This window comes from Berghia stephanieae, chromosome 7, assembly GCF_034508935.2.
Source record: "Berghia stephanieae isolate SIO BIC M18660-M18661 chromosome 7, UCSD_Bste_1.3, whole genome shotgun sequence".
Classification (NCBI taxonomy): domain Eukaryota; kingdom Metazoa; phylum Mollusca; class Gastropoda; order Nudibranchia; family Aeolidiidae; genus Berghia; species Berghia stephanieae.
The window spans coordinates 49,473,810-49,486,309 of NC_088366.1; the positions used below are offsets into that span (position 1 = coordinate 49,473,810).

Consider the following 12,500-nt stretch of genomic DNA (forward strand, 5'->3'; position numbering starts at 1 on the left):
TTCTCGTTGTGACGATTTAGTGCATAGACGTCTATTATCTTCACGCGATTTAGAATTTACGTAGCCTACCTAAATTAACGTGCGTTTTTAAAAATATATTTTAAGACACAAAACTCACTCTATCCAATAAAGACATTGATTTAAACTCAAAGTCTATGAGATCAGCTAAACTTCAACCCGTGAACTTCTATATTTAAAAAATTGGCCAGAAAACTTTTTGGCGAAAAAGAAAAAGAAAATAAAACAAAACAAAACAAAACAAAAATCCCCCCCCCCCCCCCCAAAAAAAAAGCCATTAAAAAACTCAGAAAAGTCTCAAACCTGGGACCTCGTGTCGCGTCATTCCAGAATATCGAATTGAGAAATGAGGGAGCAGGTACTGGTGTGAGATAAAGATCTGACCAAGTGTTATGCAACAGTGCCAGGCAAAGCAGGGAAGAAAAATACAATAAATAAAATAATTCCCCGAAAAAATCGGTCTTCCTCGAATGGGGATCGAACCTCAGACTTTCTGATTACCGGACATACGTGATGCTACCATTACACCACAGAAGTTCCAGATAGTTAGGTTAATTTTAATACCTATATTCTTCACAAGAGCAGGTAGGCCTTTTGTGCGGCTACGTGGTCTTGTGGTATGACACTCGCTTTCGAATCAGAAGGTCCTGGTGTCGAGCCTTGCTCGGCGCATGGTTAAGTCCTTGAAAACGGCTCTTTACTCACATTCTCTCACCTTACTCATGTGTAAAAAGAGTACTTGACCGTTAACAGCGTTTTCTCTGTCAGAAATTTTTTTTTGTAATATCGCCTAACATGCGTCATGTCCCGTCCTGCATGTTAAATGTTGCTGTTGGCCAGGCACCTCTTGTAAAGCGCTTTTAGCACGTTTAATGGATATTACGCTATATAAAAGGTCATTAAAAATGTTTTTAGGCCTTTTTCGCTGTCACCCCTCGCATTTTTCCTGAATACGACCGTTTAACTGGTTAAAGAATCGTGTTTAAAAAAAAAACAAAAGAACAAAACAAAACAAAACCCCAAAACAAACAAAACAAACAAAAACAAACAAACTTTAGCTTTTATATAACGCAATATCCACTTAACGTGCTCAAAGAACTTTACAAGGTGACGCTGACCAACAGCAAAACTTAACATGTAGAACGAGGCGTCATGCCTGTTAGGCGATAATATTCAAGTTTTTTTTTCGGACAAAGGCAACGCTATTAACGGCCAGTAGGTACTCATTTTACACCTGAGTACGGTGAGATAATGTGAATAAAGAGCTATCTCCAAGAACTCAACTATGCGCCGAGCGAGGCTCGAACCCAGGACCTTCCGATCCGAAAGCGTGTGTCATATACCACTTGAGCACATATCCGCACAAAGAATCGTATTAATACAGAATTAATACAGTTTTGATACAATTGATCACATTAATTTTTGCTTACATACACGCTACACACAAATGTACAGCAACACAAAAATGTATGTCTGTAAAACATTAATTATTAATGCGTGAGCGATATATTAATTTTATTAAATTACTGACCTGAAACCATAAAAATCAGTAATAAGAAAATTAAAAATAATTCCCTTTATTCATCCCCATAGGGGAAAATTGTTTTCAGGGTCTATTCCAAGGGGAGACTGATTTAACCCAGGCGTCAGCCGCAGTGTAGCGCCGAAAGGAGAGCAAGGGCGAGGTCGCGACTTGCTCAAGGCCACAAAGCGCAGCGGCGGATGATCGAACTCGGTACCTTTCCAAGGACTCAACTATGCGCCGGGCGCGAGGCTCGAACCCAGGACCTTTCGATCCGAAAGCGAGTGTCATACCACTGGACCACATAGTAGCCGCACATACCAACTTAGTGCTACGAAAAATTCGTAGAATACGTTTTTGGTCCAATACATCTTGTTGACGAGGAGAGTCTGAAGGCTTAGAAACTGTATCTAAAAAAAAAGAAAGAAATGAGCAACCCATTTTAAGCGCTTTTAGCACGTTTAGTGCGGCTATGTGGTCTAGTGGTATGGCACTCGCTTTCGGATCGGAAGGTCCCGGGTTCGAGCCTCGCGCTCGGCGCATAGTTGAGTCCTTGGAAAAGGCTCTTTACTCATATTCTCTCACCGTACTCAGGTGTAAAATGAGTACCTGGCCGTTAACAGCGTTGTCTTTGTCCGAAAATGTTAATATCGCCTAACAGGCGTCATGTCCCGTCCTACATGTTAAATGTTGCTGTTGACCAGGGACCCCTTGTAAAGCGCTTTGAACACATTTAGTGGATATTGCACTATATAAAAGCTCAAGTTTTTTGTATATATAGCGCAAGGTCCACTAGAACTGTTCAAAGCGCTATAAAAAGGGCCCCTGGCCTACAGCAACACTCTGTCTGTGCGTGTGTGTGTGTGTGTGTGTGTGTGTGTGTTGTTGGTGGGTGTTTGTGTGTGAGAGAGAGGGGGAGAGAGAGGGGAAGAGTTAGATAGAGAGATAGATAGCGATAGAGAGAGAAAGAGAGAGAGAGAGAGAGAGAGAGAGAGAGAGAGAGAGAGAGAGAGAGAGAGAGAGAGAGAGATTGTTATTTTCAGTTTGTTTTGAAATTACATATAAAATTTCGTGTTTTTAGTTTCCAATTTCATTTTCATATCAATCTGATTATCATAGTGGCAAAGGCTTGACGTGTTCTTATAAATAAAAATAAAAATAAAATCCCTTTATTATCCCATAGGGGAAATTTATCTCTAGGGTCTATTCCAATGGAAGACTGGAATAACCCAGGCGTCAGCCGCAGTGCAGCGCCGTAAATCGAGCTAGGGTGCTGTGTTTTGCCCAAGGCTACACAGCTCAGTGGCGGAAGATCGAACCCGGTACATTTCGTGTACGAAGCAAAGACCGTACCGCTGGGCCAGCCACGCCCCCCCCCCCCCTTACGGCCTACATTAAAAAAAAAATTCGTCCTCTGTTTGGGTGGGGCGCCAGTAGAAGACAACTCAACTGCACTGATTTGTGACGTATTGAACGGATTCGTCGATTCGCAAATTTAATTCGTCTGCTTGAATGAAAATTTGATCCTCCCAAAAAGTAAAAAGCTGTATGAATGTATTCACACGTTCTTAAAGATTATCCCAGCTCACCAACCAAACTGCCATTTATTCAAACTCTACACAATCCAATAATTAATTAAGCGAAAAAAATATTGTGGAATGGTTTGAATAACTTTTGTATTTAACGGGTTCAAAAAATATAACAACTAATACGCATTGACAAAGGAGTGAACGGGTTTTCCATATTATAAGGGGTATAATACGAGTCTATTTAAACGATTCTTACACTCTTGCGTTTTGGAATTCCAGGCGTGTTCTCAATCTCAGTATGGCTGAGTAGCTTAATGGCTAGAGATCTCAACACCCCCCCCCCCCCCCTCTCTCTCTCTCTCTCTCTCTCTCTCTCTCTCTCTCTCTCTCTTTTTTTTTTTTTTTCTATCAATCTCTCTCTTTAAAAACCACAACTCTCTCTCTCTCTCTCTCTCTCTCTCTCACTCTCTCTCTCTCTCCCGTTTTCTCCCTTTCAATCTCTCTTATTAAACACACACACACACACATACACACAAACTCTCTCTCTCTATCTCTCTCTCTCTCTCTCGTTCTCTCTCTCTCTTCCTTTTTCTCCCTATCAATCTCTCTTTTAAAAAAAACAACACACAAACACACACACACACACTACCGTTTTCTCCCTATCAATCTCTCTTAAACAAACACACACATACACACACACACACACACACACTCTCTCTCTCTCTCTCTCTTTCTCTTCCTTTTTCTCTCTATCAATCTCTCTCTTAAACAAGCACACACACACACACACACACACACTCTCTCTCTCCCTCTCTTTCTCTTCCTTTTTCTCTCTATCAATCTCCCTCTTAAACACACACACACACACACACGTACACACACACACACTCGTTTTCTCCCTATCAATCTCTCTTAAACACACACATAAACATACACACACACACACTCTCTCTCTCTCTCTCTCTCTCCCTTTTTCTCTCTATCAATCTCTCTCTTAAACACACACACACACGCACACACACACACACTCTCTCTCTCTCTCTTCCTTTTTCTCTCTATCAATCTCTCTCTTAAACAGACACACACACACACGCACACACATACACACACACACACACTCTCTCTCTCTTCCTCTTTCTTTCTATCAATCTCTCTTTTTATCACACACACATGCACACACACACACATTAACTGTCTCTCTCTCTCTCTCCCTTTTTCTCTCTATCAATCTCTCTCTCTCTTTAACACACACACACACACACGCACAAACAAACACTTTTTCTCTCTATCAATTGCTCTCTTCAACACACACACACACACACACACACACACACATACTCCCTTTTTCCTCTCTATCAATTTCTCTCTTAAACACACACACACACACACACACACTCAGCCAGGCGCTGGGTGTCGTCCCCAATCGCGTCATGGTTGACCGATATTCTTATTCTCCGTATTCATTCGGGACTCTTCAAAATACCCTGTATTTCTCTGTAGTTCTCTCACGTTTTTACAGCTTTGGGTGGTCGCCGGACATTTAGCACACGCACACACACACACACACACACACACACACACACACACACATACCCTGTATTTCTCATCAACACGTTTTTACAGCTTTGGCTGGACGCCGGACATTAATAACACAGAGGAATTTCCACCGAAGTGGCCGAGTCGTTCAGGCATTGCACTGTGGCCCAGAAGGTCCCGTTTTCGAGCCCATCTTCAGACACTTTGGTTTTTTTTCCTTGAGCAAGATTATTAACCCCAATTGTCTCACTTGGACAACATGGGTGATTCCTGTTGACATCAGACATCTTGTTTGATGAGATATCTATATTCCTTCATGGAATGCCTCGGCGATGATATCTTATGATGTCGTGGTGGAAGGGTATTATTGTTATTATTATTATCATTATTATTATTATTATTATTATTATTATTATATTATTATTATTATTATTATTATTATTATTATCCTTAAACGTTTATAGTCGGGTTAATACAGTTCAGTGAGTATTACTCATAAACGCGGATGGCAAAAAACAATAAGAAAGACCTGAGTGACGTCATCTTCGAACTATCTATATTACAGGTCTCTTTCCGCAGGGTATAGCCAACCAACCCATCGCCACTTTCTGCGTCTGGTCTTAGCCATCGTTAACTTTTAGCCTGACAATGACCTCCCCCCCCCCCCCCCCCAAAAAAAAAAAAAAAAAAAAAAAAAACGACGTCAAAAGACAAATACTTGGCCACAAAAGAAAACAAATCATGAGTTGTATTAAATAGTTCAACCAATGAAATCACTTGTTTCCTTGAGCTCTACTAACGACAACTCACTAGACGGTGCAAAAACCTAAAAAATGACGTCAAACTGCCAGTTCTAGAGGGTTCTAGTGTCAGGACGTAGCCATCGTTATGTTATAGCCTGATACTGAAATCCAAAAGGACTGGCAGTTTGACGTCATTATTTGGTTTTTGCACCGCCTAGTGAGTTGTCGTTAGTAGAGCTCATGGTAACAAGTCATTTTATTGGTTGAACTATTGAATACAACTCACGATTTGTTTTCTTTTGTTGCAAAAGACTGGCATTTGGACGTCATTTTTTGGTCAGTATCAGGCCATTACTTTACGAAGGCCATGGTTAGGCTAGAAGATAACGATGGCGACGTTCTGACCTGGACATCCATTTGCTCTCTATTTCAGGATAAATCATGACCCAAGTTTTGATATCGCCATCCAAAGGTATGGGTGTGAGGTTCACGCCTTTGACCCGAGGTAAGCCAAATCCTGTAGAACTTGTAACCATTAAATTTCCGTTCTGCCGCTGTTTCTAAAAAAATAAACATAAAATAGAGCATTTATATAGCGCAATATTCACTAAACGTGCTCAAAGCGCTTTACAAGTGGTCCCTGGCCAACAGCAACACTTAACATGTAGGACGAGACATGACACCTGTTAGGCGATAGTACACATTTTTTTCGGACAGAGACGCGCTGTAAACGGTCAGGTACTCATTTTACACCTGAGTACGATGAGAGAAAGTCATTAAAGAGCCTTTTCCAAGGTCCCAACTATGCGCCGCGCGAGGTTCGAACCCAGGATCTTCCGGTCCGAAAGTTAGTGTCATACCTATAGACCACATAGCCGCACACACACACACACACAAAAAAAAAAAAACAACCCAACAAATAAAAACACAATATGTGCCTGCAATGTGAACCAAATAGCACATACTGTGTTCTTTGAAAAAACGGCAGTGTAGGTACTCGAGAAAAGAAGATTCATTTAAATATTTGGACCAGTAAAACTCGTCCTCAATATCATCGATTTAAAGACCTCATCTTGGCAAAACAAAAAAATACCTCTCAAACCTTGGACTTTATTATATTTCAATTATTATTATATAATATGCTTTTATTTTATTATTCATTTTATTATTATATTTTATTATTAATTATTTATTATTATTATTATACATTATATTATCATCACTATTAGTTATAGTTTTATTATTATTATTATTATTATATTATTATATTAATTCATTATTATTATTATCATATTATCATATATTATATTATTGTTATTATTACATTATTAATTAATGTTATTATTATTATATTATTATTATTATTATTATTATATTATTATGTTACTTTTATATTAACAATCATACCATTATTATATTATTATAAGATTCATATATTATTATATTATTATTTAATGATATTTTATTATTGTATCATCATCAATATTGTCATATTATATTATCATCATTATTCTTTCACCCCTCCTAAAACAATAATCCTATTATAATGTTTTGCTGTTGCTGTGCCTAATTGAAACATATTATTATTATTTAATATATGTATATTATTATAATTTTATATTATTATGTATTATTTTAATTATATTATATTATTATTTAATATTATCATCATTATATATTATTAAATATTAATTATATTATTATTATTATATTATTATTATTAGTTATATATTATTATTATATTATACATATTATTATTATATTAATTATTATTTATAAATACCATTATATAATTATTGTTATTATTATTATTATTATATTTTCATTATCATTATGATTATTATAAATTATTAAATTTATTATATATGTATCGTCCAAGTGCGTCGTCTTATTTTTAACAATAACAAAATAATGTCTTTGGCAGTCTTGGTGACTTCGACCCCTCCACCGGCCACAAATTCACCTTCCACAAGATTGGTCTCGGTTACAAGACCTTGAACATGACAAATGGATGGGTGGTTCATACCTTGGGAAAGACACGAGAGACCAACGGACATAGTCCCTCAAAGGTACAATGGTATTTTGTTTTAGAATCATCATCACTCTTCATCTTTATCTATCCTATCTATCATCTACTATATTATCTATCTATCTACTATCATCGTCGTCTCATATCTGTCTACTAGCTACTATCTATCTATCTTCTAATCTAACTCAGTGTCTATATCTATAATAATATATATATTAAATAATCTTCTCTAACTCTTTACACTATCAATCATCAATATGTTTATCTTCACATCTATACTTCAATCTTACTATCTATTATCTATCTATTATCTATCTATTATCTATCTATTATTATTATCTATCTACTATCTATCTATCTATCTATCTATTATTATTATTATTATCTATTATTATTATTATCTATCTATCTATTACTATTATTATTATCATATATATATATTATTATTATATATTATTATATATTATATATATATATTATTATATATTCATAGTTTTATAAGACATTCAGTATCTTAATTATTGATTCGTTGCATTTTTAGGTATCTGATTTATTATCTTGGTTGTTTAACCATTAAAGTGCCGTACTATGGAAAGACAAGTATTTTAAAATTTGGCCAGAAAATCGTCCTTCAAATTAAATATTCATCGATTTTAATGACCATCATCTTGACAAAATCTGGGACTTTAATCAAAATCTCGCGAGGTCCCAGTTTTGAAATTATATTTGTGACCCATCGTCTCAAAACGGTATTATGTCGGGATGAACCAGATACTAAAAAGTCAATTTAAAGCTAAACTGGTCCAAATGTTGAATTGTTGGTATTCGATACACTAAATTATGATATTCATTCTTCTCAACAAAACACCCAAACTCAACGCAAGTCTGAGATTTCTGGCTATAAATTCAATTTTCAGCTTCTTCATCATCCCGACGTAATACCGTTTTGAGGCGAGGGGTCACATTTTGCCAAGATGAGGGTGATTTTGATAAAGAACTGGCCAAGTGTATTTGAGATTGTGCCAGATAGACACAAAGCAAGAAAGAAAAATACAAGAATAAAATAAAAACATCCCCAAAAAAAACCAGTCTACCTCGACTGGGGATCGAACCTCAGACTTTCTGATTACCGGTCAGAGGGTGTAATGGTAGCATGTCTGACCGGTAATCAGAAGGTCTGAGGTTCGATCCCCAGTCGAGTGGACTGATTTTTTGGGGATGTTTTTTTTTTTTTTAAATTTTTCTATTTTTATTTCTTGCTTTGTCTGGCACCTTTCATACACACTTGTTCAGATATTTATTTTACACCGGTGCCTGCTCCTCAACATATTAACTCACTCAACCCTAACACCGACTATATCCGTAGTTTACCCGGGTTACTTTTACCTCATGCCTATTTATTACATTTTTCTAAGACAAATTATGGGCGTAGTATGAAAGCTAATGTTTTTAGTTTTTGCGTGTTTATGATAGTTGAATAAAACTATCTATGTACATGCTCATTTTTAATACAATTTTTCCTATTTTGAAAAGTAGCAAAAATCTCTAGGATTGAGTGAGTTAAGGTCATTTAAATCGATCGATATTTGAAGGGTGAGTTTTCGGGCAATTAAAAAAAAAAATACATGTCTATCGATAGTTAACTTAAGCATTAACTGGTTCATACCTACCGGGTTGCTGGACGACAAAAAATTATTACAAATTCATTTTGAATTGACCTTCTTATAGATAGTTCGAAGATGACGTCACCCAGGTCTTTGATATTGTTTTTTTGCCATCCGCGTTTATGAGTAATGCTCACTGAACTGTATTAACCTGACTATAAACGTTCATGGATACACACAGTTTTGTGTGTTGGTCCGTTATACTTCCGGATGGCAATGTTGTGAGCTTCTTAGCCAAGCGCATACTATCTATATGACAATGATAAACAAAATTAATAAAATGAAATGGTAGTTTCAATTTCATTGACGAAGACGGATTATACTGTGGACGTTTCGGGTTTTCTCTTTATTTGTCAACAAAACGCAATAAATGAATTATTAAAGACTTCTTCAGTTTTTTCCGTGCGTCGTGTTTTGTTGACAAATTATGGGAAAAACCGGAAACGTCCACTCCATCTGTCTTTGTTGATTTAATTATGGCTTCCGTTGAATTTCTACTGTTCTTTTTTCTTTTCTTTTTTTTTAACCTCAGGACTGAGAGATATCCAATGTTTGTCGTCACTTTGCCAGTTTAGTTTTATCTTCATCTTATATATACAACAATAAACATGGGTATAGATAGTATGCAGATGACGTCACTCAGGCCTTTGTTATTGTTTTTGCCATCCGCGTTTGTGAGTTGTTCTCACTAAACTGTATTAACCAGACTATAAAAGTTCATGGTTACACAGAGTTTGTGTGTTATACTTCCGGATGGCAATGTTGTGAACTCCTTGGCCAAGCGCATTCTATCAATAGGGATATTGACCTTAAAATACAAAACAAAACAAAACAAAACAAAACAAAAAAAACCCAAAAAAACTAAATAAATAAAAAATAGAAATATATATATATATATATATATATATATATATATATATATATATATATATTATATAGAATAATAAAAAATAAATAAATAAAATAAAATAAATAAATAAATAAATAAATAAATAAATAAATAAATAAATAAATACATTAAAAAAAAGAACTTGATTTAATATGACTTAATAACCCTGGTACACTCTTAGATAGGGAATCTCATTGTTCTTGTTAAAAGAACTTGATTTAATATGACTTAATAACCCTGGTACACTCTTAAATAGGGAATCTCACTGTTCTTGTTAAAAGAACTTGATTTAATATGACTTAATAACCTGGTACACTCTTAAATAGGGAATCTCACTGTTCTTGTTAAAAGAACTTGATTTAATATGACTTAATAACCCTGGTACACTCTTAGATAGGGAATCTCACTGTTCTTGTTAAAAGAACTTGATTTAATATGACTTAATAACCCTGGTTACACTCTTAGATAGGGAATCTCACTGTTCTTGTTAAAAGAACTGATTTAATATGACTTAATAACCCTGTTACACTCTTAGATAGGGAATCTCACTGTTCTTGTTAAAGAACTTGATTTAATATGACTTAATAACCCTGGTAACTCTTAGATAGGGAATCTCACTGTTCTTGTTAAAAGAACTTTATTTAATATGACTTAATAACCCTGGTAACTCTTAGATAGGGAATCTCACTGTTCTTGTTAAAAGAACTTGATTTAATATGACTTAATAACCCTGGTACACTCTTAGATAGGGAATCTCACTGTTCTTGTTAAAACAACTTGATTTAATATGACTTAATAACCCTGGTACACTCTTAGATAGGGAATCTCACTGTTCTTGTTAAAAAACTTGATTTAATATGACTTAATAACCCTGGTACACGCTTAGATAGGGAATCTCACTGTTCTTGTTAAAAGAACTTGATTTAATATGACTTAATAACCCTGGTACACTCTTAGATAGGGAATCTCACTGTTCTTGTTAAAAGAACTTGATTTAATATGACTTAATAACCCTGGTACACTCTTAGGGAATCTCACTGTTCTTGTTAAAAGAACTTGATTTAATATGACTTAATAACCCTGTACACTCTTAGATAGGGAATCTCACTGTTCTTGTTAAAACAACTTGATTTAATATGACTTAATAACCCTGTTACACTCTTAGATAGGGAATCTCACTGTTCTTGTTAAAACAACTTGATTTAATATGACTTAATAACCCTGGTACACTCTTAGATAGGGAATCTCACTGTTCTTGTAAATTTCTTCGATGTCCAAGCAGCAATATTTGCTTTTATTTATTTTTGGACATTCAAACCCTGGCAATAATAATATACCAAATTGTGCGACGTCTCTGTGGTCTTTTCGTATGACACTCGCTTTCGGATTGGAGGATCTTGGGGTCAAATCAAACCTCTATCGGCGCATAGTGAAGTTGAGTCCTTGGAAAAAAAAATGGTCTTAACTCACATTCCCAGTGTAAAATGAGTATTAATATTAAGACCGTTGTTAGCAGCGTTGTCGCTGTCGGGGAAATTGAAATAATGCCTAATTGGGAATGAGATTAGCGGTAGAGTAGCGTCCCTTGATTTGACGTCACCCATAGTCTGTGACGTGTCCGGCGGAAAAGTTATTAGAGAGAGAACGCGTCATGTTGGTTGTGCGCATGCGTCTCTCATCCTTGCGCATAACCAACATGACGTTCTCTCTCTAATAACTTTTCCGCCGGTCACGTCACAGACTATGGGTGACGTCCAATCAAGGGACGCTACTCTTCCGCTAATCTCATTCCCTATAGACGTCATGCATGTCTCGTCCTACTTGTAAAGAGTTGCTGCTAGTAGCTTGGGACCCCTTGTAAAACGCTTTTTACAAAAGTAAATAAAAAATTGAGCATTTATATAGCGCAATATCCACTAAACGTGTTCAAAGCGCTTTACAAGGGGTCCCTGGCCAACAGCAACACTTAACATGTATTACAATTTTTTTCGGACAGAGACAACGGTGTTAACGGACCAGGTACTCATTTACACCTGAGTACGGTGAGAGAAAGTGAGTAAAGAGTCTTTTCCAAGGGCTCAACTATGCGCCGAGCGAGGCTCGAACCCAGGACCTTCCGGTCCGAAAGCGAGTGTCAGACCACAAGACCACATAGCCGATTTGAGCACTTTTAGTGGATACTGCACTGTATAAAAGCTCATTGTTTTAACAAATTTGTTTCTTTTTCTTTTTACTTTCTCTAGCGTCGACTGGACATGGTAAAAATGGATATTGAAGGTGCAGAGAGATACTCTTTGATGAGGGCGTTGTCCGAGGGAAGTATCACGGACATCAGACAACTGGCCTTCGAGCTGCACATGAAAATTGAAAAAAGTGATCCCCCCAGGGATTTTCTACTGCAGGTGAAGTGATTAGTTATCGCATTGATTGGATATTGCGCTATATAAAGCTCATATTGGCGTTGGGTAGTTTTTAATTAATTTTTTTTTCCGGCTATGTCGTGGTCTTGTGGTATTACACTCGCTTTCGGATCGGAAGGTCCTGGGTTCGAGCCTCGCTTGGCGCGTAGT

The 12,500-nt window shown here is 36.3% G+C and overlaps 1 protein-coding gene across 1 annotated transcript in view; it reads left to right on the plus strand.

Annotated features, from left to right (window-relative positions):
* Window positions 1-12,500, plus strand: part of LOC144976252 (putative methyltransferase-like protein 24) — a 28,909-nt gene that overhangs the window by 14,909 nt on the left and 1,500 nt on the right. Inside the window, exons 5-7 of the mRNA XM_078920439.1 lie at window positions 5,782-5,853; window positions 7,273-7,417; window positions 12,174-12,332. Of these exons, the coding sequence (XP_078776565.1) occupies window positions 5,782-5,853; window positions 7,273-7,417; window positions 12,174-12,332 (376 nt within the window). The remainder of the gene's footprint in view (window positions 1-5,781; window positions 5,854-7,272; window positions 7,418-12,173; window positions 12,333-12,500) is intronic.